At 37.4% G+C, this 27,822-nt stretch overlaps 3 protein-coding genes across 10 annotated transcripts; 1 reads left to right on the forward strand and 2 right to left on the reverse strand.

Annotated features, from left to right (window-relative positions):
- Positions 1–366: 366 nt before the first annotated feature.
- Positions 367–27,807, forward strand: LOC106081600 (8-oxo-dGDP phosphatase NUDT18). 7 transcript variants are annotated; one of them, XM_013243677.2, is made up of 3 exons: positions 367–456; positions 26,427–26,729; positions 26,806–27,807. In XM_013243677.2, exons 2-3 carry the CDS (start codon positions 26,462–26,464, stop codon positions 27,570–27,572), a joined length of 1,035 nt encoding a protein of 344 aa, XP_013099131.2. In that variant the 5' UTR covers positions 367–456; positions 26,427–26,461; the 3' UTR covers positions 27,573–27,807. The 7 variants fall into 7 exon arrangements, with proteins under 7 accessions (XP_013099131.2, XP_013099129.2, XP_013099126.2 ...); XM_013243675.2 differs by lacking the exon at positions 367–456 and adding an exon at positions 24,670–24,882; XM_013243672.2 differs by lacking the exon at positions 367–456 and adding an exon at positions 24,670–24,877.
- On the reverse strand, positions 1,111–9,613 carry LOC106081604 (protein takeout). Its single transcript, XM_013243684.2, has 4 exons — positions 9,409–9,613; positions 1,956–2,045; positions 1,683–1,833; positions 1,111–1,617 (listed from the first exon to the last, which is right to left on the reverse strand). The coding sequence occupies exons 1-4, from the start codon at positions 9,497–9,499 to the stop codon at positions 1,185–1,187; spliced, it is 765 nt and encodes a 254-aa protein (XP_013099138.1). The 5' UTR covers positions 9,500–9,613; the 3' UTR covers positions 1,111–1,184.
- LOC106081602 (serine/threonine-protein phosphatase alpha-1 isoform) lies at positions 19,709–22,703 on the reverse strand. 2 transcript variants are annotated; one of them, XM_013243681.2, is made up of 8 exons: positions 22,417–22,703; positions 22,161–22,311; positions 21,958–22,089; positions 21,271–21,487; positions 21,106–21,194; positions 20,847–21,043; positions 20,628–20,775; positions 19,709–20,549 (listed from the first exon to the last, which is right to left on the reverse strand). In XM_013243681.2, exons 2-8 carry the CDS (start codon positions 22,204–22,206, stop codon positions 20,398–20,400), a joined length of 981 nt encoding a protein of 326 aa, XP_013099135.1. In that variant the 5' UTR covers positions 22,207–22,311; positions 22,417–22,703; the 3' UTR covers positions 19,709–20,397. The 2 variants fall into 2 exon arrangements, with proteins under 2 accessions (XP_013099135.1, XP_013099134.1); XM_013243680.2 differs by having other exon boundaries at positions 22,161–22,703.
- Positions 27,808–27,822: the final 15 nt, after the last annotated feature.

Consider the following 27,822-nt stretch of genomic DNA (forward strand, 5'->3'; position numbering starts at 1 on the left):
AATCAATCCCATGGCAGCCGGTTGTACGTACCGGATTGACCCGATGAAGTCCTTCATTAGCAAGGGCTGCCGCCTCAGTGTACAACACACTGCTACAACAACAACGAACTATTGAAAACAATAAAACAAAAATGATGCCGACAATATTGCCACTAAATTTCTTTTTGACTTTTTCGCCTATTTTCCTCCACCGTTTCGCTGACGTTTTTTTATATGGAGTTTAACAACATTCCGCCTGAAAAGCTGAACAGAATACTCAATCTAACTGGACTAAAACAAGCGTAATTGATGGCGTTCGAAGTTAGACTCTCTGATTGTGTTGAAGAATTTGCGTCCAATCGACGACGCCCATATAACGGCACAATTTCCTTTTCATGATTAATAGCGCGTATTTTAATGCACGAAGTAGTGAGTTTTTCCTCAACAAAAATAAAAAATATAATAGCAGAAGAGAAGGTAAGTCAACAGTTTTAAATTCGTTTAGATTCCATTGCAGGATATTGTCCGGCTATAGACCATTTCGTTGAATGCTTTCTATTCAACGAATAGCACAGCAAGGAACTTTCAAAAGTATTGCAAAATGTTTGATGTTTCATAAAAGCATTTGACCGGCAATCTATATCGCGATTTATGATACGACAAGAATCTTAAGCAGAATTTGCCAAATGGATCATGGTTTATTTTTAAATTGAGTTGGATGAAATTGCGTATGATAAACGAAAACACAATTCCCTATTATCTTTTGGATTGACACCAACATTTGATCTGGTATGTTGTGGAAATGTTTCCATTTCCCCTAACTTGTATTGTGAAACTTTGGCACTTTATTCGCTTTATAATTTAAAGTTGGTTTCCGCGCGAGAGGAAAGTTAGTACAAGATGCCAAAGCTACAATTAAAGCAAAATCAAAGTGAGAGGCTAAATCAAAAACAGCCAACAAGTCCATACAGAGGAAGTGTTTTGAAGTCTTTCAACGATGGGTGAATATCCTTTCACAGAGGATGTTGCTTATATAACATGCTTGGCAAAAATATTTAATTCATACAGGGTTCATTAGTAAACCCTGAATTCATAGAATTGGAACATTTCTCAGACATTAAAACATTTGACTTCATTTTGAACTTTTATATATTCATACAGAAAATAATACTTAAATTTTAACAACAACAATGAATGGGACAAAATTATCTCAAAAATATTGTATCCATGGGAATTTTTTCGAATATTCGGTTAGAAAGCTCCTTAAAAATCTTGCCAAAGCTTTTCGCATAGCCGACTTTCAGTTCGTTGAAGACTGCTTCCCAATTCTCATTCATAAAACGATTCATTGTTTGTGACAGCAGGGGATCGTTGAAGAGGTTTTCAAATTGCATGTAGACACGTTTTGGTTCAAAGTTAACTCGATATTCCTTAAGGCGCATGTATGGAATACCGTCCTTTTCGAACGGTTCTCCAATCAAACGATGCTCAATTTTGGTATTGACTAGTGTCACATTGCCACGCCCGCTGCCCGTAATAGGTAGTAAAAGAATGCGTCCCGACATTTCATAGTCGCCAACCATTTGTATGCGATCCGTAACACTGTCGCATATAATCAGATACTTATCTAAATCAGTCCTATCCGAAAAAGAAAATTTAATAATTAAATGACACTCGCGTCTATTATAAGCAAAGTGACGTACCTATATCTTTTAATTATACTGGTTGAAATCATATCCGTTACCACCACATTCTTAAAGGTTTGCCTCATATTAATTGGAGCTGTACCGGCATCTATAACCAGCGATTTCACTTGTAACGGCTCAAGAGGGGGTATCTCAAATTCCTTATTACCTGCAATGAAGTAAAGAATATGAGTGGTGATATTTCTTGGACAACTACTTCATAATTGCAGTAGTTGTGTTGACTTTTGTCTAATTTTACGATAAAATATTTCCAATAGTTTTATACTTTACCCGTCTTTAATATTTGTATCGCTTTATTTACTGCATCCACCAGGCATTTGTCAAAATTCGCATCCCTTTTGCATTTGTCAAAAGATTCCGCTGTAATATATTTAAAACAAAACGCAAATTTGTTATGTCAAATTATAATGAATTTTTAAAATGTTGTTAGTATCGAAACGATGGTCAAACACACATACATTATTGCACATTATTTTGTGCATAGATAAGAACACGAGCTGTACTCAATGTTTAATACTACTGCGAGTACTACTAAATTTCCCATGAACATTCCATTAAGGAACAGGGGATACTTTTCTCATATCAATGAGTGAAGTCCGATTAAAGTTCAAGCTCAATGATAAGGGGCATCCTTGTTATGCCGAGTCCGAACGGCGTGCGGCATAGCGAAACCACTTGGTCGAAAACTTTTAACATGGCAGGATACCTTACAAATGTGGCCAGCATTAGTAAGGGGATAACCGCCGCTGAAAATTTTGTTGATGTTCACGCCGGGATTTGAACATAGGCCTTTGGCCTCATAGGCGGACATGCAAACCTCTGCGCGACACAATTAGTGATTTCGTTCATATCTCGCACAACCATTAGATGGGGGTATGTCCATTTTGCTATTCCGTTTGCAACACATGGAAATATCAATTCCCAACCTCATAAAGTATTTATATGTATTCTTGGTCCTCGTAAATTCTAAATTCTTGCGATCCCCGTCCGTCCCTATGCCTGTCTGCCCGTCTGTTGAAATCACGCTACAGCCTATAAAAATAAAGATTTTGATTTGAACCTTGCACAGATAATTTTTATACCCACTGCCATAGGATAGGGGTATACTAATCTAGTCATTCCGTTTGTATCACCTCGAAATATTGATCTAGGACCCCATAAAGTATATATATTCCTGATCGCCTCAACATTCTGATTCGAACTAGCCATGTCCGCCCGTCTATCGAAATCACAATAGAGGTCGAACGCGTAAAGCTAGCCGCTTGAAATTTTGCACAGATACTTCATATCGGTGTAGGTCGTTGGGGATTGCAAATGGGCAAAATCGGTTCCGGTTTGGATTTAGCTCCCATATAAACCGATCTCCCGATTTGACTTCTTGAGCCCATGGAAGCCACAATTTTTGTCCGATTTGACTGAAATTTGTGACTTACAACAACTGTGCTAAGTACAGTCCATATAAACCGATCTCCCGATTTGACTTCTTAAGCCCTTGGAAGCCCCAATTTTCGTCCGATTTGGCAAAAATTTTGAACATAATGTTCTGTTGTGACTTCCAACAACTGGGCCAAGTACGGTCTAAATCGGTCAAGAACATGATATATCTCCACATAAACCCATCTCCCAATTTGACTTCTTGAGTCTTTACCACCCGTGATTTTTATTCGATTTGACTGATATTTTGCATATAGTGTTCTGTTATGACTCTCAACAACTGCGCCAAGTACGGTTCAATTCGGTCTATTACTATATATAACTCCCATATTTTAGCTGAACCCATGGTGTTGGGTTCCTAAGATTCGGCCCAGCCGAATTTAGCACGGTTTTACTTCTTTTAACATATGCAGGTCAAGTTCGCAGGCTGCATCTGCCGGTTCGTAATTGATCCCTACACTACTCTGATTTGCCGAGGGATGTAAATTTTTTCAGGTGCAATGGAAGGCTGTCGTTCTGCGAGGACAACATCCACCCAGTAGCTTTCAATGCATAAGTGTTGCCCAGACACGCTTGATCTAGAGCAGCGATGCCCAGCCCTTTACGGTAGCGTTGATGGCAAGCCACACATATTCTTATCCTCTTTGTTTCAGTCGTTGTCGAGACAGCAACGAATGATTATGCGCTGGGGTACCTATTAAAGGGCTGCATAAGCCGAATTACATAAACCATTGACAGTTTTGGCAGCATGCCTTGTCCTGTTAGACTATGCCGTACATATAAATTAAAAAAACAACAGGCCATCACAACTGAATACTACACTCATAAATATTGGGTTGCCCAAAAAGTAATTGCGGATTTTTCATATAGTCGGCGTTGACAAATTTTTTCACAGCTTATGACTCTGTAATTGCATTCTTTCTTCTGTCAGTTATTAGCTGTTACTTTTAGCTTGCTTTAGAAAAAAAGTGTAAAAAAAGTATATTTGATTAAAGTTTATTTTAAGTTTTATTAAAAATGCATTTACTTTCTTTCTTTTGGGCAACCCAATATATGCAGCCAAGCCCTAGAGCGACATGGCATGCAATAACAGCGACAGGTAGGTCACGATCATCACAGGTATCTAAAAAACAAAACAGCATGCCATCAAGCGTGAATGGTTGTCATGAGCTATTTCATTGCATGTTGCATGGAAGTGAGAAAAAAGCGAAGGATAGGGTTAATAAAGATATTGAGCTGAAACTTTGTTTTGTCCATAGGCAGATAAATGAAATTTTTCCTAAATGAATTTTTTTTATGTGAAAACTCTTGGAACTGGTATTTTGGTGGCACCGCAATGTGAGGGCTATTTAAAACCTTGATAATTTTTACTTTGCACATTTTTTTTTACACTCTTTGGGCCCAAAACCTTGCATCGAGAGATCGGACTATATGGCAGCTATATCCAAATCTGGACCGATCTGGACCAAGAGGAAGAAGTATATCGAAAGCCCTAACACAACTCACTGTCCCAAATTTTGGCGAACTCGGACAACAAATGCGCCTCTTATGGGTCCAAGAGCTTAAGCCGAAAGATCGGTCTATATGGCAGCTATATACAAATCTGAACCGATCTAGGCCAAATTGCAAAAGGATGGCGAGCGGTTTAGCAAAATCGAGAGATCGGTCTATGTGGCAGCTTTATCCAAATTTGAACCGATTGGGGCCAAATTAAGAAAGGATGTCGAAGGGCCTAACAAAACTCATTGTCTGAAATTTTGGCAAAATCAGACAATAAATGCGTTTTTGATGGGTACAAGACCTTGAATCGAGAGATCGTTAGTTTGATCCAAATCTGGACTGATATGTGTCAAATTGAAGAAGGATGTCGACTGGTCTAACAACTTACTGTCCCAAAAATGCAGCAAAATCGCATAATAAATGTGGCTTTTATGACCCTAAATCGGCGGGTCGGTCTATATGAGGGCTATATCAAGATATGGTCCGATATAGCCCATCTCCGGACGTAATCTGCTTATGGACAAAAAAGAGTATGTGCAAAATTTCAGCTCAATATCTCCATTTTTAAAGGCTGTATCGTGATTTCAACTGATAGACGGATGGACATGGCTAAATCGTCTTAGATTTTTACCACGATCAATAATATATATACTTTATAGGATCGAAAATGGATATTTCGGTGTGTTGCAAACGGAATGACAAAATAAATATACCCCCATGCTACGGTAAAAACTTTAAAAGCAGTTGAAATCGGTCGGTATTGCAATATGGGGGCTATGTCAAAACATAGGCCTACCTTCATACCATTTTGGTTTGCATATTTATTGCCCTCTGAGATGCCAAATTACAGCATAATTTGTGAAAAATACCTTCAAACGTTTCGAAAAAGGTGTAATCAGGCGGTACCGCTATATGGGGGCTATGTCAAAACATGGACCTATCTTGATAATTTCGGATTCGCATATTTTTTATCTCTAAGAAGACAAAATGGCAAGTTACATCGACATTTGTTGCAAAAAACAGCCAAACCCTTAAAAATAAGTGAAATCGGGCGGTATCGTAAATGGGGGCTGTGCCAAAAAATTAACCTGTCTTAATAATTTTGCACATTTTTTGCTCTCTGCGAAGCCGAAATGCCAAATTACCGCAAAAGTGGTTGAAAATTACCGTCAAACCCTTCACAATAGGTGAACTCAGGCGGTACCGCTATGTGGGGACTATACCTAAACATGGACTAATGTTCATGATGCTTACCCACTTTCGGTATCTTTATTAGAAATATTTTTGTAGCACCTTCCCACACAAGCGAGACCACTGTATGGGACCCCTTAAAACCTATGCCGAACATGATCTATAGCGGCCCATAATATTTGTAGACCTGTAGACCTATCCTCCGAAATTCGGTTTCATAAATGTAGCATTTTTCATCGGATTTAGACGAAATTCAGTTCGACCTGCTTGTGTAGTTGTTTATAGTTTGTGTTTGCAAACAATTGCCTTTTTTTGTGTCTTTAGTCTTAATGTCTTCTTAAGTCTTAAGTGTACTTCACACCACATTTCATGCCATCAATATACAATATATGTAAATGTAACCTTCGAGGGGCTCTAGGAATTAAAATCATGCATCATTTTGAAATAAACTATAAAGCTCATTTGCAATTCCATATAACTTTATGCGAAAGTCAGATGAACATGCGAGAGAGTCGCAAGCCAACCAAGATCAACTCAGAACTTCAAGACGAAATGGGGCACACACATAAGCGTAGAATATCTCTGGGGAGCTGTGTTGTTGTTGTTTATTTATGCTCTAAACTTCATGTCTGTCTATGTTTGCCTAAAATTCTGTTTAGATTTTGCAAATTGATCTCCCCAGACAACATTTGCTCCGCAGCGCAACGAATAATGTTTTTATTTGTTTGCTTTAAGTTGGCTATTTTAGGAGCGTATTCATACATCATTGCTGATGAATTTATTGTACTACTACTCTATAGCCATTGTTAACATAGGTCAGTATTTTTCGTTCATTTGTTTTTTTTTTTATTAATAAATAACAACTGAAAGTTGAGATGTGTGTGCGTGTGGGCTCGCTGGTTCGTGCGATTGTTGTCATTTAAATTATAAATTATTGGCTCTGTATGTATGGAATGTACTACGTACGGCCAACTAACACACATGGCAAATTGTGATGTTTGTTGTTAAGTTGTTTTGGCTAATCGCCTAATCTTTTTAGTCGGTAGGTAGCAGTAGGTACAACTTGACATTGAACGACGACGAGATGAAATCGGCTCGTCTTTGACTTGATTAAACAAGTTTCTTCAATTTGTCCATTTGTTTCATTTCAACCTATTGATAAGAAAACATTTTTGTTTTATATTTCATCAATTTAATTCTTGGTGGCGCTTGGCACCGGCCGCTGTAGGAAGGAACTCTTATGTCTAAACAAGGGATTCCTTTGTTTCAGAGGGAGATTATAAATTGCATTCTAATTGATATGGATCGACTTATCGCTTTCACTGATTACGGATTAGTTGAAAATATTGTGGGTAGTTCAAATGGCTAGGTTGTCGATAGACCTCGATAGGGTTGTCATGACCAAGACAAGCAAATGTCGATAAGAAGTACCGCATCACTGAATTTTGAGAAAATCGAAAGCAATAATAAGCCCTTGGTAATAGAAGCTATCACAGGCCACCGTGACGCAGAGGTTTGCACGTCCGCAGGGTTCAAATCCCGCCGTGAACATCAGAATATTAAAACTTCTCTAACAAGTGGTATCGCTAGCCCGAACGCCGTTCTGACTCGGCATTGAGAGGAGGCCCATATCATTGGGCTAAACCTTAAACAGTACTGCACTCTTTGATATGAGAGAATTATCCCATGTTCCTTAATGGAATGTTCATGGTAAAATATGTATGTAGTAGAAGGTATCTGTAAGTAGCCGCCTAGTTGGTTAATATTTTATCTATTTGCATAATTTCGTAATCTAAAATTTATAAAATTACAATGGCACTACACATTAATGTAAGACTGTGATGTAGCCTCTAAAGAACTTGAAAGGAATGTAACTATATTTGCCTGCACATTGTAAGGTGTATCAAGTCATCGTATACTTATTTAGAGCAATGGTGGGCACACTGACATGTTTACACTATTTCCACACATAAAAGTGTGCAAGTGTGTGTGTGCTTGTATTTTTCCACAACTGATTTAGAGCGATGACAGGTAGATTAGCCATAACATTATATTCCCATATAATAGGTCAAAAACCAGGCTCCAGAATCGCTCTGAGTACCAATCACTGACATCAATTAACGAATTTGATGTACTGTTGTAAATAATCTTGTTCTGGTTTCCGACCCAGAAGAAATGTAATCTATTCTCTTTTTGAGGGAAATATCCCTGGCCTTTAAATTTCCAGTGTTATCGCTTTGCTGAATCTTCACATTGAAGGCATTTTCAATTCAAGCTCTTATACCAGAGGAGAATAGTTTGCAAGCTATTGAGCAAATCCAAATTTTGCCATGAGCATTCCACTAAGGAACTGGGGCAAACTTCTCACACATCAATGAGTGCAGTCCGATTAAAATTTTAAGCTCAATGCTAAGGGTCCTCCTTTTTATAGCCGAGTCCGAACGGCGTGACGCAGTGCGACACCTCTTTGAAGAGAAGTTTTTACATGGCATAGTACCTCACAAATGTTGCCAGTATAGGGAGGCGAAAACCACTGCTGAAATTTGTTTCTAATGGTATTCGAAACCAGGCGGTTAGCGTCATAGGTGGACATGCTAACCTCTGCGCTACGGTGGCCTCCGAGCAGAATTCTAAAACAATTCGGTTGGTTACCAAAATAGCAACAAAACACATATTAATAATCCAATGTAGCCTTGGGCGCAGATTTAAAGTTAGAATGGGCCGTTGCAAATGCAAATTTTGCCCATAAATATTCCACTAAGGAACAGGGGCAAACTTCTCACATATCAATGAGTGCTGTCCGATTCATGTTTAAGCTCAATGATAAGGAGCTTCCTTTTTATAGCCGAGTCTTTGGAGAGAAGTTTTACATGGCATATTACTTCACAAATGTTGCCAGCATTAGGAGAGGAAAACCAACGTTGAAAATTTTTTCTGATGGTCTCGCCAGGATTCGAACCCAGGCGTTCAGCGTCATTGGCAAACATTCTAACCTCTGCGCTACGGTGGCCTCCAATGGGCCGTTACTTTTTGAAATCTCTTTTCTAAATCCCATTACCATTATCTTGGTGGTATTTTAAAATATATATGGGCTCTCCTCCTCTCCCATCCAAATACGCTTAAAACAATATCTCGAAAAAAAATATTCTTAAAAAAAAAAAAAATAATTTTTCAAAATAGGGATTTCAAATCACGAAATTTTTTTTTTCGTTTTTTTTTGCAAATGTTTTGAAAATAAATTTCAATCTCGAATAAATTTCAATTGTGAACAACAAATCCAGAACAGCACTATTCTTGTACGTATGCATCCTATATTCGCACTCAGATCGTTTTGGTTGGCTCGGTTACACTTAAGACGTTGTCGATTTCAAATCAAGATCTCGTTTTGGACTACTAACACTGGACCTGAGTACAAATATATATATATTTTTTTTTTATTATTTTCCAATATTTTTTACTTTCATTTTGGTCTGGTGGATACGTCTGTTTCTTTCTTCATCGTGTTTTGAGGAATTTGATTTTCTCGATTCAGTTGCGAAACACCAGATTTTTTTTTTATCACATGCACCACTAGTACGCATAATTATGGAAAACTTACGCAAATCTCTTGCAGCACAACACAGCAGGCAAGCCACCACGAAAACGGCCGTTGGCTGAGAAAATAGCCTGTAACGCAATCGCAGCTCCATATTTTGCTTTTGGGTTTTTGTTGTTGTGCAAATTACGGGTAATACTGAATTTTTGTTTTATTTAAGAGCTGCTGCTGTTGTGGAAAACGTTTGATTTCTGAAGCAAATATCACTCTTGACGTTACCTATATAATGTGGGGATGCTCTCCGGCCGGGAGCTTTTATACCATCAACAAACTAAGACTGCGGACTGCGGTAGGCGCATGTGTATGTGAGGCGTTATACACCAGCAGGGTAGGATGGTTTTTTAAGATAGTCTGTCGCTCACATTTTTATTGTGGATGGAGCGCACTCGTAGAACTTGGGAGATGTTTATTATCTTAACGGATCGAATGCATTTAATCGTGGATAGAGCGCAGTTTTGCAGGTTTCTTCTACTCGCTGTCACTGGTGGTTTTGTTTTGTTTTAGGCCAGTGTGTGCGTTTCCACTCAACTATGATATACACTGTTACAAAAAAGTGGGTATGCCAAGCTTAGTGTTTTAAGCGGCGGTATAAAGTTTGATCCCAGGAAATAAAACACCAAATCCAAAATAAATATATTCTCCAAAAAGGTATATGAAGAACATCAACAAAACTTTTGGGCCCATTTTCTTCTTTTTGGGACCTTTTTTCATCCAGCTATTGGGCCAATGTGGGGTTTCGTCAAGTAAATTTGAATTTTTCCAATTAAATTTGTGATAAATAATATTGGGGCACACTTTCATTTTACTTTGGGCTATAATTTCATAATGCAATGTAATCGTATCATATTTAGATATAGTTGCCATATAGACCGAACTGTCTATTTAGGGTCTTAAGCCCATATCAGGCGCATTTATTATCCGATTTCACTAACATTTGGAATAGGGAGATTTATTAAGTTAGTCGATATCCGAACCGAATGTTGTTCATATCGGGCTATATTTCATATAGCTGTCATATAAATCTATCTGCCGGTTTTGGGTATTAAGTCCATAAAACCCGCATTTATTACCCTATTTCGCTGACATTTGGATGAGTGAATGTTATTAGGTCCGTCGACATCCGAGCCGAATATGCTCTAGATGGCACAACATTTGGATGTATATGGCAAAATATCGATGGCACTATCGATATTTAATATTTTGACTGAATATCGATTGATATTTTTCCGATGGACACTATCATAAAAGTTAAATTTTTTGCAACACTTAACAAAAATAAGCCATCCGACACTGAATGTATCCTTAAAGATACATTGGATCTATAGAGGGTGCAATTTTCATCCGATTAGGCAAACATTTTGTACAATGATTTCCCTATTATTAACCTAATTTTTAGAAACGCCAGATCTCGGTGATTTGTTGTGCAAAAATTTCTGTACTCTCTTATTGTAACCTAAAAATAAAAATTTGGTATTGAAATTTCGGATAGGGTACCTAGGGGGGCCGCCCCACCCCCAAGACCTACCAAATATATATTTAGACCAATTAGGACAATATGGAACTCAAATAAAAAGTATTTAGGATAAGAAAACGTATCCGATATCCAATTATCGGATCAAGTGTTAGGAGGAACACCCCAACCCCGAAAACACCTCTAAAACGGACATGTTTACCTTACCGACCATGGCAATATGGGATTTATATGAAGGGTATTTGCGAGTAGAATACGAATCTGATATTCAGATTCGCCCGGGTGGGCGATGTTTGATTAATAAAAATGCATGAATGAATGAAATGTGGGACCATGTTTATGCTTTTGCGATATACATATATTATTTTCATTGCATGGTATTTCAGTAAGAGCTCCTTAATTGTCGAAAATAAATATTTTAAGGATAATTTTGTTCCATATAAAGTAAAAGAAGGCGCAGCGGAGTGGGCCCGGTTTAGCTAGTTTTCTATAAAAATTAAATTTTACAAAATCTATAAAAACCAAATTCTGGAAAAAATATATTATTTTAAACTTTCTATAAAAAGTATAAATTTGACAAAATATTTTCTAAAAAAAATTATTTCGAAAAAAATTTAATTTTAATAAAAACAAAATTTCGAAATTTTCTATGAAAGTTGAAGTTAGGTTAGTAATAGTGCGAAATCTATCTTCCCCACACGTACTTTATTTTATTTTAGAACTATTCAGTGCAAGTCAGATGTTCTGGATGGAATATCAGTGCAAAGTTGCACTGGTTAATTATCGATGTCATGCGATAACAGATAATAAGAAATGATTAATCGTAATTTGCATAGTACTAAAATAAATCACAGCAACTAATCCAAGCTTGCTAGAATTTTAAGTGTGAACAACGAATCAAATAACCAAAACCGCGGAGTGCACACATAGGCCGATTAAAACAGTAAATTAAATCAAATTAAATGTACTTGGCTGTAGAGGCTTTTTAAAATGTCATGTGGGACTTATAAAATGCTGCAGCTTCACATTTATGCAATGTGGTATCTAAAAGAAAGGTATTTAACATTAGTTTACAATTACAATATATCTGAATATAGAAACGGAAAGACCTATGGGTCTCTGCAATTTTTATACTTCCCAACCCCCAAACATGAATCCTAATTGGTATAATATAGAACACAAAATTTGCACAATTTCTTACTGGAAGTCATTCGCGTACTTCGTTTACCAGGAGAAGAGAGTGAGCAAAATTTTGAGTTTGGTAATTGAGATCTTGCAATTAGGCCTTGTTGGCTTTTATGTAACATAAGAAATGAAATAAAAATGAATGAATAAAAGGGATTAAATGCTGTTCCTTCTTTCCTGCAAATTTTTACTGGAAAATTACGCGAACGGACCTATTGGCAACATGGGTCACATCAATATACGACATTTCCAAGAAAATATTTTCAATCAAATGTAATCTAATTTCACATTTAAATCATTTCATTGTTATATTCTTTGATTTTATTACTTGAAAGCAGTTTATTTTTTTCGGTGTATATGCGGCAAATGCATTCATTCAGATTTGTAAAGCTTTGGCCCATATTTTGACTGGTTTCTTAGTGTCTGTATGATGTTCCGCAAAAAAGCTGGCTAATTCAAAAGCTTGTTTTTGTTTGAGCTGAGCCCACAAAAGCCAATTTCATGCATGCTAACAATATCTAATGAACCATCTTAAACACGTAAGAGGGTGATGGATGTTGTTGTTGTTAAATGTTGTCCACCATTCATACACACACACACACACACCTATACACATGCATGTATGCATAGATAAACACAAACGCATTAATCATGTCTTCTGGATGCTCTTTGCTCTGAATGCCCTTCCTTTTGAGTTTATTGAACTTGGAAGCCGCCAAGTTCTGTTTACCAACATGACAGTAGACAATCGTCAATCGGTCCAACATACTTGTTGGTTGGCTTTACACAGTTACAAGTAAAGTAAGCAAGTCGGATGGCATAGGGTTCGATTTTGAGCATTACAGATGCGAGTAGTACATTAGGTCAGGTCGAGAAATATTATTTTTTGTTACTTTGATGTAGGCTGAGGAATATAATAGAGTCCGGGTTTTTTTGCAAAATATTATAATACAATAACCATTATTTACCTTTTAAGCCTGTAAATAGAAAAGTATACATGCGACAACGAAGTTCCCAAGATGGCAAAAATTTGTTTATGGCTCTTTCGTCACTTTCGTGCTAAATCGTGTGTGTTTTAACATGTTTTAGCATACAAAAATAAATCCAATTCTAGATTTATACTAAATTCCAAATAAATCCGATTTCTTGGCTGAATAATCAATAAAGCACCAAAAAATGCAACTGTGCACAGTGGGAGAAAATCGAAAAAAAAAAACTTTTTAAAAAATATACCCTGTGAGAACGGGTAGAGACATGTGAAATGGTTAGAGCTTTGCGAGATTGTGTGCCAAATTTCAAAGCCCTATATATCCAGTGTAAACAGCTTGGTTTTGTTCTTGGATTTAGTTAAATGGAGTTGATTTAATTTGCAATGTACACGTGCTTAAGAATTTGAATTTGCTTATTTTACCATTATGCCGTATTTTTCAAGTGCCATTATTATTATTACTTTTTTTTCTTGCATCACAATCGAACCGGCCTAAGGCAGTTACGCGCGTGCGTGCATGCCTTATGCCGTCTTGGGAAGCGGAAGTAATCAGCAGTACTGTAATTGGATATTAAACCTGTAAGACTGAATTCTTTGTCTGCGTTTGCGATCACTTGTGGTCTGAAGTTATTCCGTTGGCCTGTCAACACTCACATCGCCGTTAAAATAACACAGCATGTAGTGGCTGTGGTATTAACAATGGAAGTAGAATGGACATTTATCACCATGTTTGTGTTGATTTTTTACGCGTGTATGTACTCTCCATATGTATGTAACATACAAAACATTAGCGCAATCCAATTGAGGATGTCAATTACAAAAAGTAAACCGCAATACAAACAACAGAACATTAAAACAAAAATAAAGGTCACCGGCAACGTGAGTAAATAATTCCTTTTGCGTGACATAAAAAGAGCAGAAGAGTTATGTTCTGTGAACACATCACTAGTCAAATGAAGTTAAACTGATTGGCCTAATTAAAAGAATACATGGTGTACATATAGATGCATGGTTTCCTCACAACAATCAAAGAAAAAACAAAATGAGGACAACCAGATCAAAATTCAGCTTCCTAATTAGTAGGCTATATTCTCATTTCCATAGAATTCCTCACAGGAAGCGAGGGACATTTTTCTTATATCGAAAATTGTTCAAGTGCAACTAATTGCTACGGGACAAATGTCTTTATTTCTACGACCAGTATATTCAACATTCCTGTTTCTTGCACACTACACGAGATATACCTATACATGAGGCGTTATTTTGAAGGATGTTGCAAGCAATATCAAACATTTAACCAAATTTAAAAATCGCACCACAAATGTGACTTTTACATGCCGAATAAAATTTTGCAGGGTCAATTGGTATTGAGGAAGTTGTTCTAGTTGCCAATGTTAAGGCCAATTGAATTTTTGACTAGTTAAAAAATTAAAAAAAGAGAAATCGCAATAATTTTTTAAGCTTTGCAAAGTTCGTTTTTGCGTTGTACAAAAATTAATGTATGCATATCACCATTCCTTATAATTTTTTACGTTTTTATACCCACCACCGTGGGATAGGGGGTATATTCATTTAGTCATTCCCTTTGCAACACATCGAAATATCAATTTCCGACCCTACAAAGTATATATATTTGGGATCGTCGTAAAATTCTAAGACGATTTAACGATGTCCGTATGTCTGTCCGTCTGTTGTTATCACTCTACAGCATTCAAAAATTGAGATATTGAGCTGAAATTTAGCACAGATAGGTCTTTTTGGTGCACGCTGGTTAAATTCTTGAACGGACAAAATCGGACCATATTTGGATATAGCTGCTATATAGACCGGTCTGCCGATAAAGGGTCCAATGCCCATGAATTTTTTATTTTTTATCCGATTTCGCTGAAATTTGAAACAGTGGGTAGTTTAAGGCTTCCCGACACCTGACCTAAACATGGTTTGGATAGACCAATCTCCAGATAATAGGTCTGAAGCCCATAACAGCTTTATTTTTAAACCGATTTCGCTGAAATTTAAAACAGTGGGTAGTTTTGCGCCTCCTAGCAAAGCACCCGAATATGGTTCAGATCGGAGTATATATATTTAGATATAGCTGCCTTATAGACCGATCTGCCGATAAAGGGTCTGAAACCCATTAAAGCCCTATTTATTACCCGATTACGCTGAAATTTGAAATAATGAATATGGTTCGGATCTGACTATATCTAGATATAGCTGCCATACAGACCGATCTTCTGAGGGTCTGAAGCCCATAAAAGCTTTATTTTTTATCCGATTTCGCTGAAATTTGAAACAGTGAGTAGTTTTAGCCCACCCGACCCAAATATGGTAAAGATCGGTGGGTTTAGATATAGCTGTCATATAGACCGATATGCGGGTTAAGGTTCTGAAGCTCATTAAAGCTTTATTTATTTCCCGATTTTGTTGAAATTTGAAATATAAAATTCAACAGTGACTTATATTTATTAGACCACTCATTGTCCGTGCCGAATTTGGGTGCATAAGTTATCCAATTTTCACCGGATTAGGGCGAAAGGAGGTTCATATATATACCCGAGGTTGCGTGTATCCAAAGTTCGAAACGGCCAAACTTAATGCCTTTTTACATGTAGAAGTTGCTGTGGTTGTTGCTTTTGTTTTTGCTTAAGGGCCTTAACTGAGTTATGACGGATTTGGGTCGAAATTCTTTATTTAAAATCTAAGAAAATTTTAACTGTGGCGACTTAGCCTGCATATCCAATGTACTTGTTGTTGTAGCAATATTGTGTTGTACACCGTGGCGACAGCCCTTTTCATTCAAATACTTTTTTTGGTCCTTTAAATTGAAAATTGTATATATACGTCCTTTATTTACAATTAGAGTATATTAAATATACAATATAACAATAAAATATAACCAATAGTAAACTGTTCAGTGTGAACACACAAAATTTGTATGGTCGTTATCAAATGAGGCCAAGGTCTGTGACATGCGTTTATTAGACATAATGTAATGTGGTCATTGATACGCATATATACGTATGTATGTACATAGGTGTGAGCATAGTTCTAACAGGTACTTTGTATGTGTCATGTGAGGAGGCGACAAATAGATCTAAAATTTTTATACTTGACGATTTTTATTTTCGCTTCTTTCTGTAGGGCAAAAGATTAGTTGAACAGAAAAGAACCATTTTAATATCTGATAATGTAGAATGGAAGTGATAAAATCGTTAATTCGTTTTATTTGAGATCGCCAAAATGTTTTAATTTGCTTTTCATTTCCTCTTCATTTTTTGACATTTTTTCGCTGCCATATTCTAAGGCAATTCCGGACTATCACGTAGAGTGGTCTGTCGCTACTATTCGCCTTCCTATGCCTTTTTTAGAGCTCTATATTGCCATCGTCGGTAACTGTTTTGGGGTAGGGACATTACGCCCCAAATGCGAATATCGAATTCGTGCTCTACTCCTAAATACCGTTCTTCAAAGTCCTATTTTACCATGGTCGGTAAATATATTCGATTTGTGGGTTTTGAGGATGACATTACCTACGAATGCAAATTGCAAATTTTGCCTATGAACATTCCACTATATATAAATGAGAGCAGTCCGATCTAAGCTTAAGCTCAATGATAAGGGACCTCTTTTTTAAAGCCGAGTCCAAACGGGGAGACCTCCTTGAAGAGAAGTTTTTACATGGCATAGTACCTCAAAAATGTTGCCAGCATTAGGAGGGGGAAAACCACTGCTGAAATTTTTTTCTAACGGTCTCGCCACGATTACCATCTATTGATAGGAATGTCTGATATATGTTTTTGGAGTTTGGCCGGCCCTCTGGTTACTATATTCGTACTCTACTCTCCAATACTTTTCATTGCATACCCATATTGTACCGATTAGTCCCTTTTTTATTTTGGATGGTATTTTAAGGTAAGGGGCAGGTTACGTCCCCTTCCTTTCAGACCAACCTGCTCAATCTGTGAAAATTTCAAGGAAATTGGCTTAGCCATTTTTGCCTCTATACGGTACAAACACAATTTGGTTTTTATATATGAGACTAGCTAAACCGTTAAGCCATGAACGGCTTATATTCTCATTTTGGAAGGGGTTTAGGGGGTGGCGCGGACTCTGATTACTTAAGGCGCTATTACACGGCTTGTAGATGTCTTATGACATGCCACTTTTTGTAATCACATGTAATTGAAAATATTCGTCACAATTTTAAATTTAAATAAGATTCATCATTTTTGCTATCACACCTGATAGCAAACGCTGATTTTTTTATGAGTAATAATTGTTAAAGTTGTGAGAAAGGTGGTCTCATTTGTACAACAACGCCATCTTGTCATCAAGCTGATCGACGTTTTGCCAACACACACAAAGAAATTTGTGTGCGTGTGGGTATAAGTGTGCGTAAATAAGCAGAGAATATGCAAGAAAGAAGGTAACAACAAAGAGAATGCAAAAAAAATCTAACATCTTAATACCGTCAAACTTGGCCGGCTGTTAACGGCTGTTTGCGTGAGACCACCTTAGTAAATCTGCCTTGGTTACATCATAAGTTTGTGAAAACAGCTTAATTTGGGGTTGCTGTCATTTGACTTACAACAAAAACAGTTGATTTCTGTATGTTTTTGTCAGAAGGAATAGAGCACGCTCTAATCGAAAAAAAATACATGTGCTATTTTGAAAAGTGATTTTATATGTTAGTTTCGTTTGTATCACACGACATGTACAACGCTACATGTGCTTAATTTGACATGTCATAAGACAAATACATGCCGTGCAATAGAGCCTTTAGATCTCATTGTTTATGTCATACTCGTAATCAACTCCCGAATAGTTTTCATATCCCATATTAATATAATCGTCTAGTATGCCTATTTGGTTGGTTTTGAGCTTGGGGCGGCCCCAATTTTGAAATCATATTCGTATTTTACTCCCAAATATCTTTTATGTGAATCCCATATTGTACCGATTGGTTCACTTTTGTGTTCGTGGCGGGCACCTATGTACTTGAATCCAATTTCTAATGTCGCATTCGTACTTTACTTCCGAATACCTTTCATTTTAGTGTCATATTTTCCCGATCGGGCACTTTTGATTTTGCGCGCTGCTGTTGAGATGAGGGCCCGGCTTTTTTTATAACCTATTGCTTCTTCCAGACCAACCTTTACAAGACGTGAAAATTTCAACCATATCGGTTCGGCCATTTTTGAGACTATATGGAACAAATAAAATTACTAACAAAAAGTTGCGATATCCATCGGGGGGCCAAACTCTACCATCTGTGAAAATTTAATGAAAATCTGTTCAGTCGGCAACATACAAACAAACTAAGCACAACCTTTTCATTAACCACAAATGTTTAAATTTATTATGGCAGCATGTGTGATAAATAGAGAGCGGATACATATGCAAATGCATGTGTTTTTTAGAGCAGCGGAAAAACCTGATCTATGAAAATGCGAAATTTAAGAATCGGATCATCTTAAATCGTAGGACCGTTCTATATGGGGGTCATATTAGGAGGACATCGACCGATCTTTACCATACTAAGTATATAGGTAGAGAGGTCTAATGGAACTCATTGCAGCAAAATCGGGCAATTATTGCGGTTTTTATTGGGATTATACCTTAAATCGGGAGATCGGTCTATATGGGAGCTATTTTAAGATACAGGCCGATCTGAACGATATTCGGCACAGATGTCAAGAATACTAACAAAACTCGTAGTGCCAAATAATAAATGCGGCTTTTATTGGCTTTATACCTTAAATCGGCAGATCGGTCTAAATGAGAGCTCTATTAAGATATAGACCGATCTAAACCATTTTCGGCATAGATATCCGGGATCTTAACACATCTCGTTGCGCCAATTTCAGCGAAATCGGGTAATAAATGCGGCTTTTATATGCCGCATATAACCTTATTTGGAAGATCGTTACAAATTGTGACCTTGTAGGTCCTCAGGGTACAATTAGAGGAAAATTGGTTTAAAGAGCATATTTACATTCAGACGCACTTAAAAACCTAAACGTTAACTTATTTAAGATTCTAAACGTATCTATTTTGGCTCGTAAATTTTGCATAAAAAATGCATATTTGAGATATGCAATCACACCAAATTATGCCTAAATACAAAATGTGTTCAAAATCTCATTAAAATAAAGTGCATATATTGGGTTGCCCAAAAAGTAATTTCGGATTTTTTAAAAGAAAGTAAATGCATTTTTAATAAAACTTAGAATGAACTTTAATCAAATATACTTTTTTTACACTTTTTTTCTAAAGCAAGCTCAAAGTAACAGCTGATAACTGACAGACGAAAGAATGTAATTACAGAGTCACAAGCTGTGAAAAAATTTATCAACGCCTACTATATGAAAAATCCGCAATTACTTTTTGGGCAACCCAATATATCCGCTGTCTAGTGATGAATTAGAAAATCTAGTGATAAATTAGAAAAAGAATAATTATGCATTTATTTACGAACCACTTATAACTAAGTTCCTCTCACCTCACTCACCTTCAGTGTTCGGTCGATCTGAGAACATAGTAAAAAAAATTCTCCGACAGATTCTTTGTTTTCTCATGCAGTAGGGAAGTGTATAATTTATGATAACAGGACGATGACATTGGACGACCACCCAAAAGGAATACCCAAATATATATACATTTTTTTTTTTCAAATATAATATTGTAGCATTCGGTTGAATTTATTTTCGTTTTCTTTTCTTAAATTATAAAGATTCGTTTATCTTCTTTTTATTTGTTGTTTTTGCTTACTTTCAGTTTGTTTCTTTATACTTGTATTTGGTGTAAGTGATTAAATTAAATTGTAAAAAATAATTGCGCCGTGTCTCGATACCTAAGAGGTTGATTTGAAAGCGGAAAGTATCAATTAAGTAAATCACAATAGGCAGGGAGAAGATTTGAAATCATAGAAAAAAGAACAAACAATAAATTATCCTAAAAATTAAAGTTGTACAATCATCAATATATGTGTGTATATATATATGTATATGTATATGTAGGTGTAGGTGTATTTAAAAGTAGAAGCAAATTTTTAAGAAAATGAGCTTTTTTTAATAAGGACATACAATAATTTAGTTTGTTAAACAAAACTATAAATATAAACATTTGCAGATAAAACTACAATCCTTCTGGCTTTGTACGACAAACGAAGGTTTTCGAAGGATTTTTTGTTGTTGTAATGAATGTATGTGTGTGATCTTGTGTGTGTGTGTGTTGTGTGTGTTTTCTTCTATTATTTGTGTTGTGTATATTTTGCTTTAATTAATTAACCACACAGGGTACGTAGTAAGTTTTGAACATGACATTTGAAATTTGAACTTTGCACTTATTTCTTTTTGTTTTTATTATTGGCACCTCGAGGAGGTGTTAGAGGTCGCCCCGAACTGCCGAAATTGGGATAGACAAATCGACGTTTGTCAGCTGGTTTCAAAATTTGGAACGAACACATTAAAGTGTCATCCACTGACATCATAGCACCTGCAAGCGAGATGTGATAGAAAAAAAAACGTATTAACTGCTGTTGAGATACATGATAACTGAAGTACAGCGTTTTACCTGCATTGTCAAATTCACCACAGTAATTTGGTGCAGAAAAGAGGGTGACCAGTTGTCGTTTAGCGAAAAACTCATAGCCATCTTCGACAACCTGATGAGCACGACAAATCAAATCAAAATCATGCTTTTGAAGAAATTTACCCACAATCTATATGAGGATCAATGGAAAAAAATAATGATTAAGCATATCGTCACATGGTTATCGATTTCTCTACTCACCTCAGCACCAAATGTAAAGCTAACTCCTCGATCGTTTTCACCCCAACCCATTGTGTCCTTGTCTGGATCGGACCATAGTAAATCACATAGCAGACCCTGATCGGGAACATCTGTCGGCCGCATTATACGCCTTATTTGTTCCATTGTTGTAAGGTCGGGACTGAGGCCACCATGACAGCAGAAAATTTTTTCATCAACTGCGAGCAAAGCGATAGTTAATTGATTACAGTTTCCTGTTTGATTCCATTGTTTACATTACCTATAGCTGCCACCGGCAAGCAGTTAAAACAATCTGTAAATGTTTTCCACAACTTGATTGTGTAACGCCTTTTGCATTCATCATAAAAACTAGAATGTTGCAAATTGATTATTGTTATTGGTTGATAACTATTCAGTTTTACTCCTAGGCATGCGAGAAACTCACCCATAAATTCTATTAATACTCGCACATTCGTGATTTCCACGCAGTAAAAAGAAATTCTCTGAATATTTGATTTTGTAGGCTAGTAGCAAGCATATCGTTTCCAACGATTGTTTGCCGCGATCAACGTAGTCGCCCAGAAAAAGGTAGTTCGACTCTGGAGGAAAGCCACCATACTCGAAAAGTCGCAACAAATCATAGTATTGTCCATGGATGTCACCTGCAGCAGATAGAAAATGTGCCATTAGCAAGGAAAGAATCTAGTTGAGATGTACTATACATATGTCACACATACACTCTATATAAAATGTAACATTGGATACACGGGCTATGGAAACAGGGATGAATTGCAATGCTAAACGGACTTTGTACAAATCGAACGTAAACAAATCTTACTTAATTATGCATGTAGCGGTTGTGTGTCTGTCGTGCACATTAATCACCAGAGCAAAATTTCTAATAGTCACGGAATTCGCAGGTTTGTTTTTTTCAAATCGCGAATTAATAAACCTACAAAGTAGAGTACTATATACATGTACATATGTATGTAGTCCAAGATGAACTTTAGTGCCAAAAACTCTTATCTGTGTGCCTAAGAACGTTCTTCATTGTCTCAAAAGATTTCAATAGAGATATTATTTGTTACCCAATATAAACTACCATTCGGACATTATTGCCGCTTACACTTACCGCAAATTTTAAGAGGTGCCTCCAGCTCCAACAGTATTGGCTGCGATAAAAATATCTCTCTGGATTTTAAGCATAAGCCCCGTATCTCGCTTTCGGACAGCTGGACATTTTTGCCAGGTCTTGCACCACGTACTGCTCGAAGATTACACAGACACAGTGGATATCATTAGGATATTCTCAATCAGCCTCTTCGGGATACTTACCCTCCAAAAGTCTTGAAATTATGCTGTCAATGTTCATATCTGACATTTCTTGCTGTGCTTTAGCCTATAGTGTGTGCTCCGTTCCTGTGTGACCCCACTGATGGTGGTGGCGTTGCCGCAGATGTACAAGTGTGTAACCAAATATAATGAACTGGCAATTGGAGGTTTTAGAAATTCGTTTGTTTGCCTCTTTCAATTGTATTTTGAGTTTTGTTTTCGATTTCGGATTCTTATTATTTTTTACTTTTTGGTATACCTTAACTTACTACGCACTAGTATGTGTGGAGGGAGGGGGTGTAGGCCTAACGTTAGGCAAGAAAAGTAGCTCCTTAGGTTATTTTCTCACACTTATCACGGCCAGGTTATCGCTGAACAAAAACACAGCAGCAAATCCCAAATTCCCCTCTTGTGCGCGTAGTAGAAAAACAACTACAAATAGATCTTATCGCTGTGCTTTTAATTAAATTCCACCAAATTATTTTTTTTTTTTAGCACTACAAGTAAAGAATTGGTCAGAGCACTGCGCCGAGTGTTTTTAGTTGGGGGCGTCAGCTGGCCATAGGGTTGTCGGCGACGGCCTAGCCGGCGGAAAGCATGATTGTGTCCTAGCCGCAGATGGGTTCAAAATTCGACGTCTTCTGTAAGTGAGTAGCCGTTGTTATTGGGTGCATAGGGAGCTGTACAATACGATTTGTTGTACGATTTATCGTAGAGTAACCGTTGCATGGTAGCATTTCTTGGCATTGAGAGTGTTTTCAATAATGCAAAACCAACGCCAATCATGAGGGATGGATTTCATCAAACAAATCAATACTACCGTAAGAAAATTTATTAAATACATACCTACTAAATGATGCATTACGGCAGGCTTGGGATCTGTAGATCTGAAAAGATGCGTTATCAGAGAGACACCTCAGGGAGCTGTACTGTCTTCACTACTTTGGTATATAACCATTAACAATATATTATTGTCTCTGGAAGAAAAAAGCAATTGCGGTTAGGACAAACTTTTCCAGAACTCTTTGAGATAAACTTCAGTAACCTCTTCGTACGACAGCGAAGTGGTTGCAGAAAGTGGTCTAGGCGTAAAATCCGTCTAACAAGGAAGTTTTTCTTTTCAGCAGGATATACAAGTTACCCAGAATGGCACTTGTCTCCTTGGGAGGAGTGAATGTTTCATTTGCTTAAAACGCAAAATATCTGGCATTTTGCTGAAAAGGAAATTGAAAAACATATTAGAAACGGCAAGAAAGGCAACTCTTACCTTACACCTGCAAGGAAGCCATTGGGAAAAGTTGGGGTCTAAAATCGCGTGTTAAGCACTGGGTACATACTGGAGTTGTCAGACCTATAATACTATGTGGTGTTGGAGTCTGGTGGACGGCGCTTCAAAATTCCATCTACTGTTCAATACTCAACCGGAGCCATCTTTACATCAGCATCACAGCCGCACTGAGTATGACATCATCTGATGCAATAAATTTAATTTAATTCTAGATAAATTGTAGCGACCACTGCTTGGGCTTTGGGGTGTACTCTAAAAAACTAGGATTGGTCATATCGAGAATGTTTCCCGACCACTATTATGCGGTGGTTATGCCCTCCTAATGCTAGCGACATTTTTTAAACATTATCCCATGTATAAACTTCTCCCAAAAGAGGTCTCGTTCTGGACGGATGGACTGATACATCCATCCGTCCATATATATATATATTTTGTAGGTTAGAAAATTGTGTAGCAAACAGAATCACTAAAAGAATATTCCTCTTATCGTATGGTATTGGGTCATACAAATATACAATTTCAATAAAAATCTACCATAATCGAAATGGGCTGTCCATCCGTCCAAACCCTTGAAATTGAAAGTAAATACTACCAAATTTGGTAGAAAAGCCCAAAACGCCAACGCTGCTTATAGCATGTCAACCCTTTACCAAGCGCCCCGTAGCTGAGCCAAGGCAGATTTGAAAAGGTGGTCTCACGCGAACAGCTGTTAACAGTCGGCCGGGTTTGACGGTATTTAGATGTCAGATTTTTGTTTGCATTCTCTTTGTTGTTATCTTTTTTCTCCCATATTATCTGCTCATGTACGCATACGTTTACACACACGCCCACAAATTTCTTTGTGTGTATTGGCAAAACGTCGATCAGCTTGATGACAAGATGGCGAATTTCTCCATTTGTGGTTGTTGTACAAATGAGACCACCTTCAATTGTTTCGCTATGGATGACCAGTAAGTGTTGGTTGGTTTCACAATGTACCAAAATTTGTATAATTTAGACTGCCGCGGAATTTTTGTTATTGCGAAACTTTCATTAGTTTATATTTCGGCATACACTTGTAGCGCTAGTTCTTTTACTATTTTTTGTTGCAAGCTTAAAGCCTTTTCAACCACATTTTATATTGTGGCGCGACTGTGCGACGTGTAAATAGATGCATGCTAATCATCTGGCAACTCTTGCGGGGAAATGTGCAAAGAGAATCTTTAAAAAATATGACGAAAATGGTGGGAATAACAAAAGTTGAAACAAGGGAAACAAATCGATTCAAATAGGGAAACTGCATAATTATTGAATCAAATCTTACTGGAACTCGCAAAAGTTCTGTGAAAATAGCTATGAGAAACCATAATTATGTCGTACACATACTTTAATTAGCTTCAACACTTGCAAAGTTTGAAGAATATCCATAAGTTTTTTTTTTTTATTTTAAGAGGTAAGGTAAGCTATTTTATTTAATTCTTTACAAGTAGTAGCAAAGAAACAAGTGCCAAAGCACTTGATTTGGGCTTTCTTCGCCTTTGGGATATTTTTGATTTCGTAGTTTATTGTGGGGAGAAATATTAGGAAGAGATACGAAAATATGCCTTAATTTTCTTAACCAATTACAAATGCTATGAATATCAAAGGAACCCTCCATGTAACCTTGTTGGACAAAGTAAACAATAGTTTTTTGTTCGATTATAAACTTCCCATAATGAAGTCCAGCATATGAAAAAGATGAGTGGCGTGCTAATCAAGACCAAATTATTGTTATCGGTTCAGCTATGTTTTTTGTGCTTTGTTTGCTTTCAACTGAAAACTACGCTTGGAGGATGGACACTTTAGTTTTCACCAAAAACTGAAAGGAGTTTGCAATCCGTTTGTCCAACAACACGAGAGTGTCGCCCAGTTAGTTGTTGTTTTACTTTCTAATATCGATCTAGATCTAGAGAGGTAAACAATAATCAACGCGTTCGCACATGCGCACATACATATGTACAGTATTTGTAAACATGTACGTTTGGAGCCTATGTCTATTGAGCATGACCGCCAAAGAAAACAAGTCAAACCAGTGCTGATGTACCTGTAACTGTGCCTAGTCGCTTGTTTATGTATGCATGTATGTATATCACATATCCAGTTGCGGAGTCTTCTACAGATGTTACTATTACTAGTATTTTATTATTATACTCTGTCGATGAATGCAAGCAACCCCACTACACCGCATAGGTGATCGCCATTCCCATACAGCTGTGAGACTCCAAAGTTGAAAAGACAGCTCAATAAGAAACAGTTTTATTCCAACATTCAACCGTGTCACGCGAAACTCTCTCAAAACAACTGGGCTTGACACAGCGTTTGCAGGCATTTCCTTCTTTTCCGTTCGTCGCAAGCTGCTGGCGAATAACTTCATTCATTCTTACCAACTAAGAAGGCAGAGCAAGCGCAGACAGAGACATTGTTGGGAATAAATGAGAATACACAATCAAAGAATCGCTAAATAGTAAAAAGAGTATGTATTGAATACAAAACAAAAAAAGCGATTGGCCAAACCACATTCCAAAGCAACGACGACCAGAGTGGTGTTGGCCATTATCTCCGTCGTACAGGCAAGAAAGAAAGGTAGATTGAAGACATATTTGTTGTGAATTAGAAAAGTTTAGGCAATTGCTTAGAAACTTTTAAGTTTAAATTCTGGATGTGGTCAAGGTTGGCCAAGGTGGACCCCTGAGGAAATACAAATCAATGTTTGGCGGTGAGTCTGGCGACATTCATTGATCTTGGGGGAAACAACAGATTGAGCACGTTACGCATACAAAACTCATCTACGTGTGTTTCCCACACCTTCACACATCCGTTTCGATGCGGAGTAGCAACTTGAGGTTTATTATTCAAGATGACTTGTTTTGTCTGGAATTCGAGGCTGGTTTTGTGTTATTGTGTTTTTTTTTTGTTTCTTTCAAAGTTGGTCGTATAAAGTGGGATTTTTTTTCTGCCCTCAGACTAAACAAAAGGTGCTTAGAAGAAGCGAATAAAGATGCCTCTGACAAATAGTTTGCCATCGATTGAACAAAAGCTACTGAGTGTATTGGCGGGACAAGACTTGGGTGATATTACACAGGAATTGTGTGACTTCTCTTTGGAGGAACAGAATGCAACCGCCGAAGCTCAGGGCATCCAGCCAACAGCTGCATCCGATTTCATTCCCGTTCTGGGCAAGACAGTAACCTATATTGTGGCATGCGTTTTGTTCAATGAAAATAACGAGGTTCTGGCCATGCAAGAAGCAAAACAATCATGTGCAGGTATGCTTGTGTTTATTTGCCATTAATGAATGAGTTCTCTTCATCACTATGTTCCACACAAAATGGCTTTCTTTAGGTAAATGGTACTTACCAGCAGGGCGTATGGAAAAGAACGAATCGATATGCGAGGCCGCCATTAGAGAGGTGTTTGAGGAAACAGGTCTAAACTGCAAAATAACCACCCTCTTGGCCATTGAGGCGGCAGGAGGTTCCTGGTTTCGCTTTGTTTTAACGGGAACAATTACAGGAGGAGTTCTTAAAACACCAGCCCAAGCTGATAGCGAATCTCTGCAGGCGAAATGGGTGAAAAATATACAAGAGCTGCCTCTAAGGGCTAATGACATACTCAATATTGTGGAAATCGGAAAATCCTACACAAATCGAGACCATTCTCCAGCGTTGTGGCACAACGAGATACTGCCCACGAAGTACTCACACCACAAAAACTATTTAAGAGTGGTAGCTGTCATTCGAAAACGAGCCACCAATGCCTTGAACGTGCTTGTAAGCGAGAAAAACGTACATCATTTCCCCACAGTGGAGGTTCATCCGCAGCGCAGCTTACATTCCACATTGCGAAAATTTATGGTAGAACTTTTCGGTGCCGAGCTACCACAACATCGTCCCCATGGCATTCTAAGTGTAGAACACTGTCCTTCGGCGCCACCGCACACAACCGACGGAATCTGTTTGAATGTGCTTGTGGTCTTCCGCCCACCATTGGAAGAAGTCGCCCTCATTGGCAAATGCACTTGGCATGAGTTGAGCAAAACACTGGAGGAGAAACTTGGTCGAATTCTCTCCAGCAAACACTCGGCGATTCCATTGAACGTTATTCGATAGATTGAGATCAGTTTTTGGTTGATTGGTTGATCGCCTTGTTTTTAGTTTTTTTTTTCTGTGTAAATACTGGGCAAAATACGTTGTTGTATATTTTTATAAATCTTTGTTCCACATAATAATAGTGTCACAATTAACCCAAAGACAGCAGCAGCGAGAGAGCTGTTTGCCCACTGTAAAAAGCAGCGTTAGCGACTCGCGATTGCGATTGCCCAAAGTCAGCGAGGGAGGAAAGCAGCGAACAAAAATAGTA

Source organism: Stomoxys calcitrans, chromosome 2 (genome assembly GCF_963082655.1).
Source record: "Stomoxys calcitrans chromosome 2, idStoCalc2.1, whole genome shotgun sequence".
In the NCBI taxonomy this organism is placed as follows: domain Eukaryota; kingdom Metazoa; phylum Arthropoda; class Insecta; order Diptera; family Muscidae; genus Stomoxys; species Stomoxys calcitrans.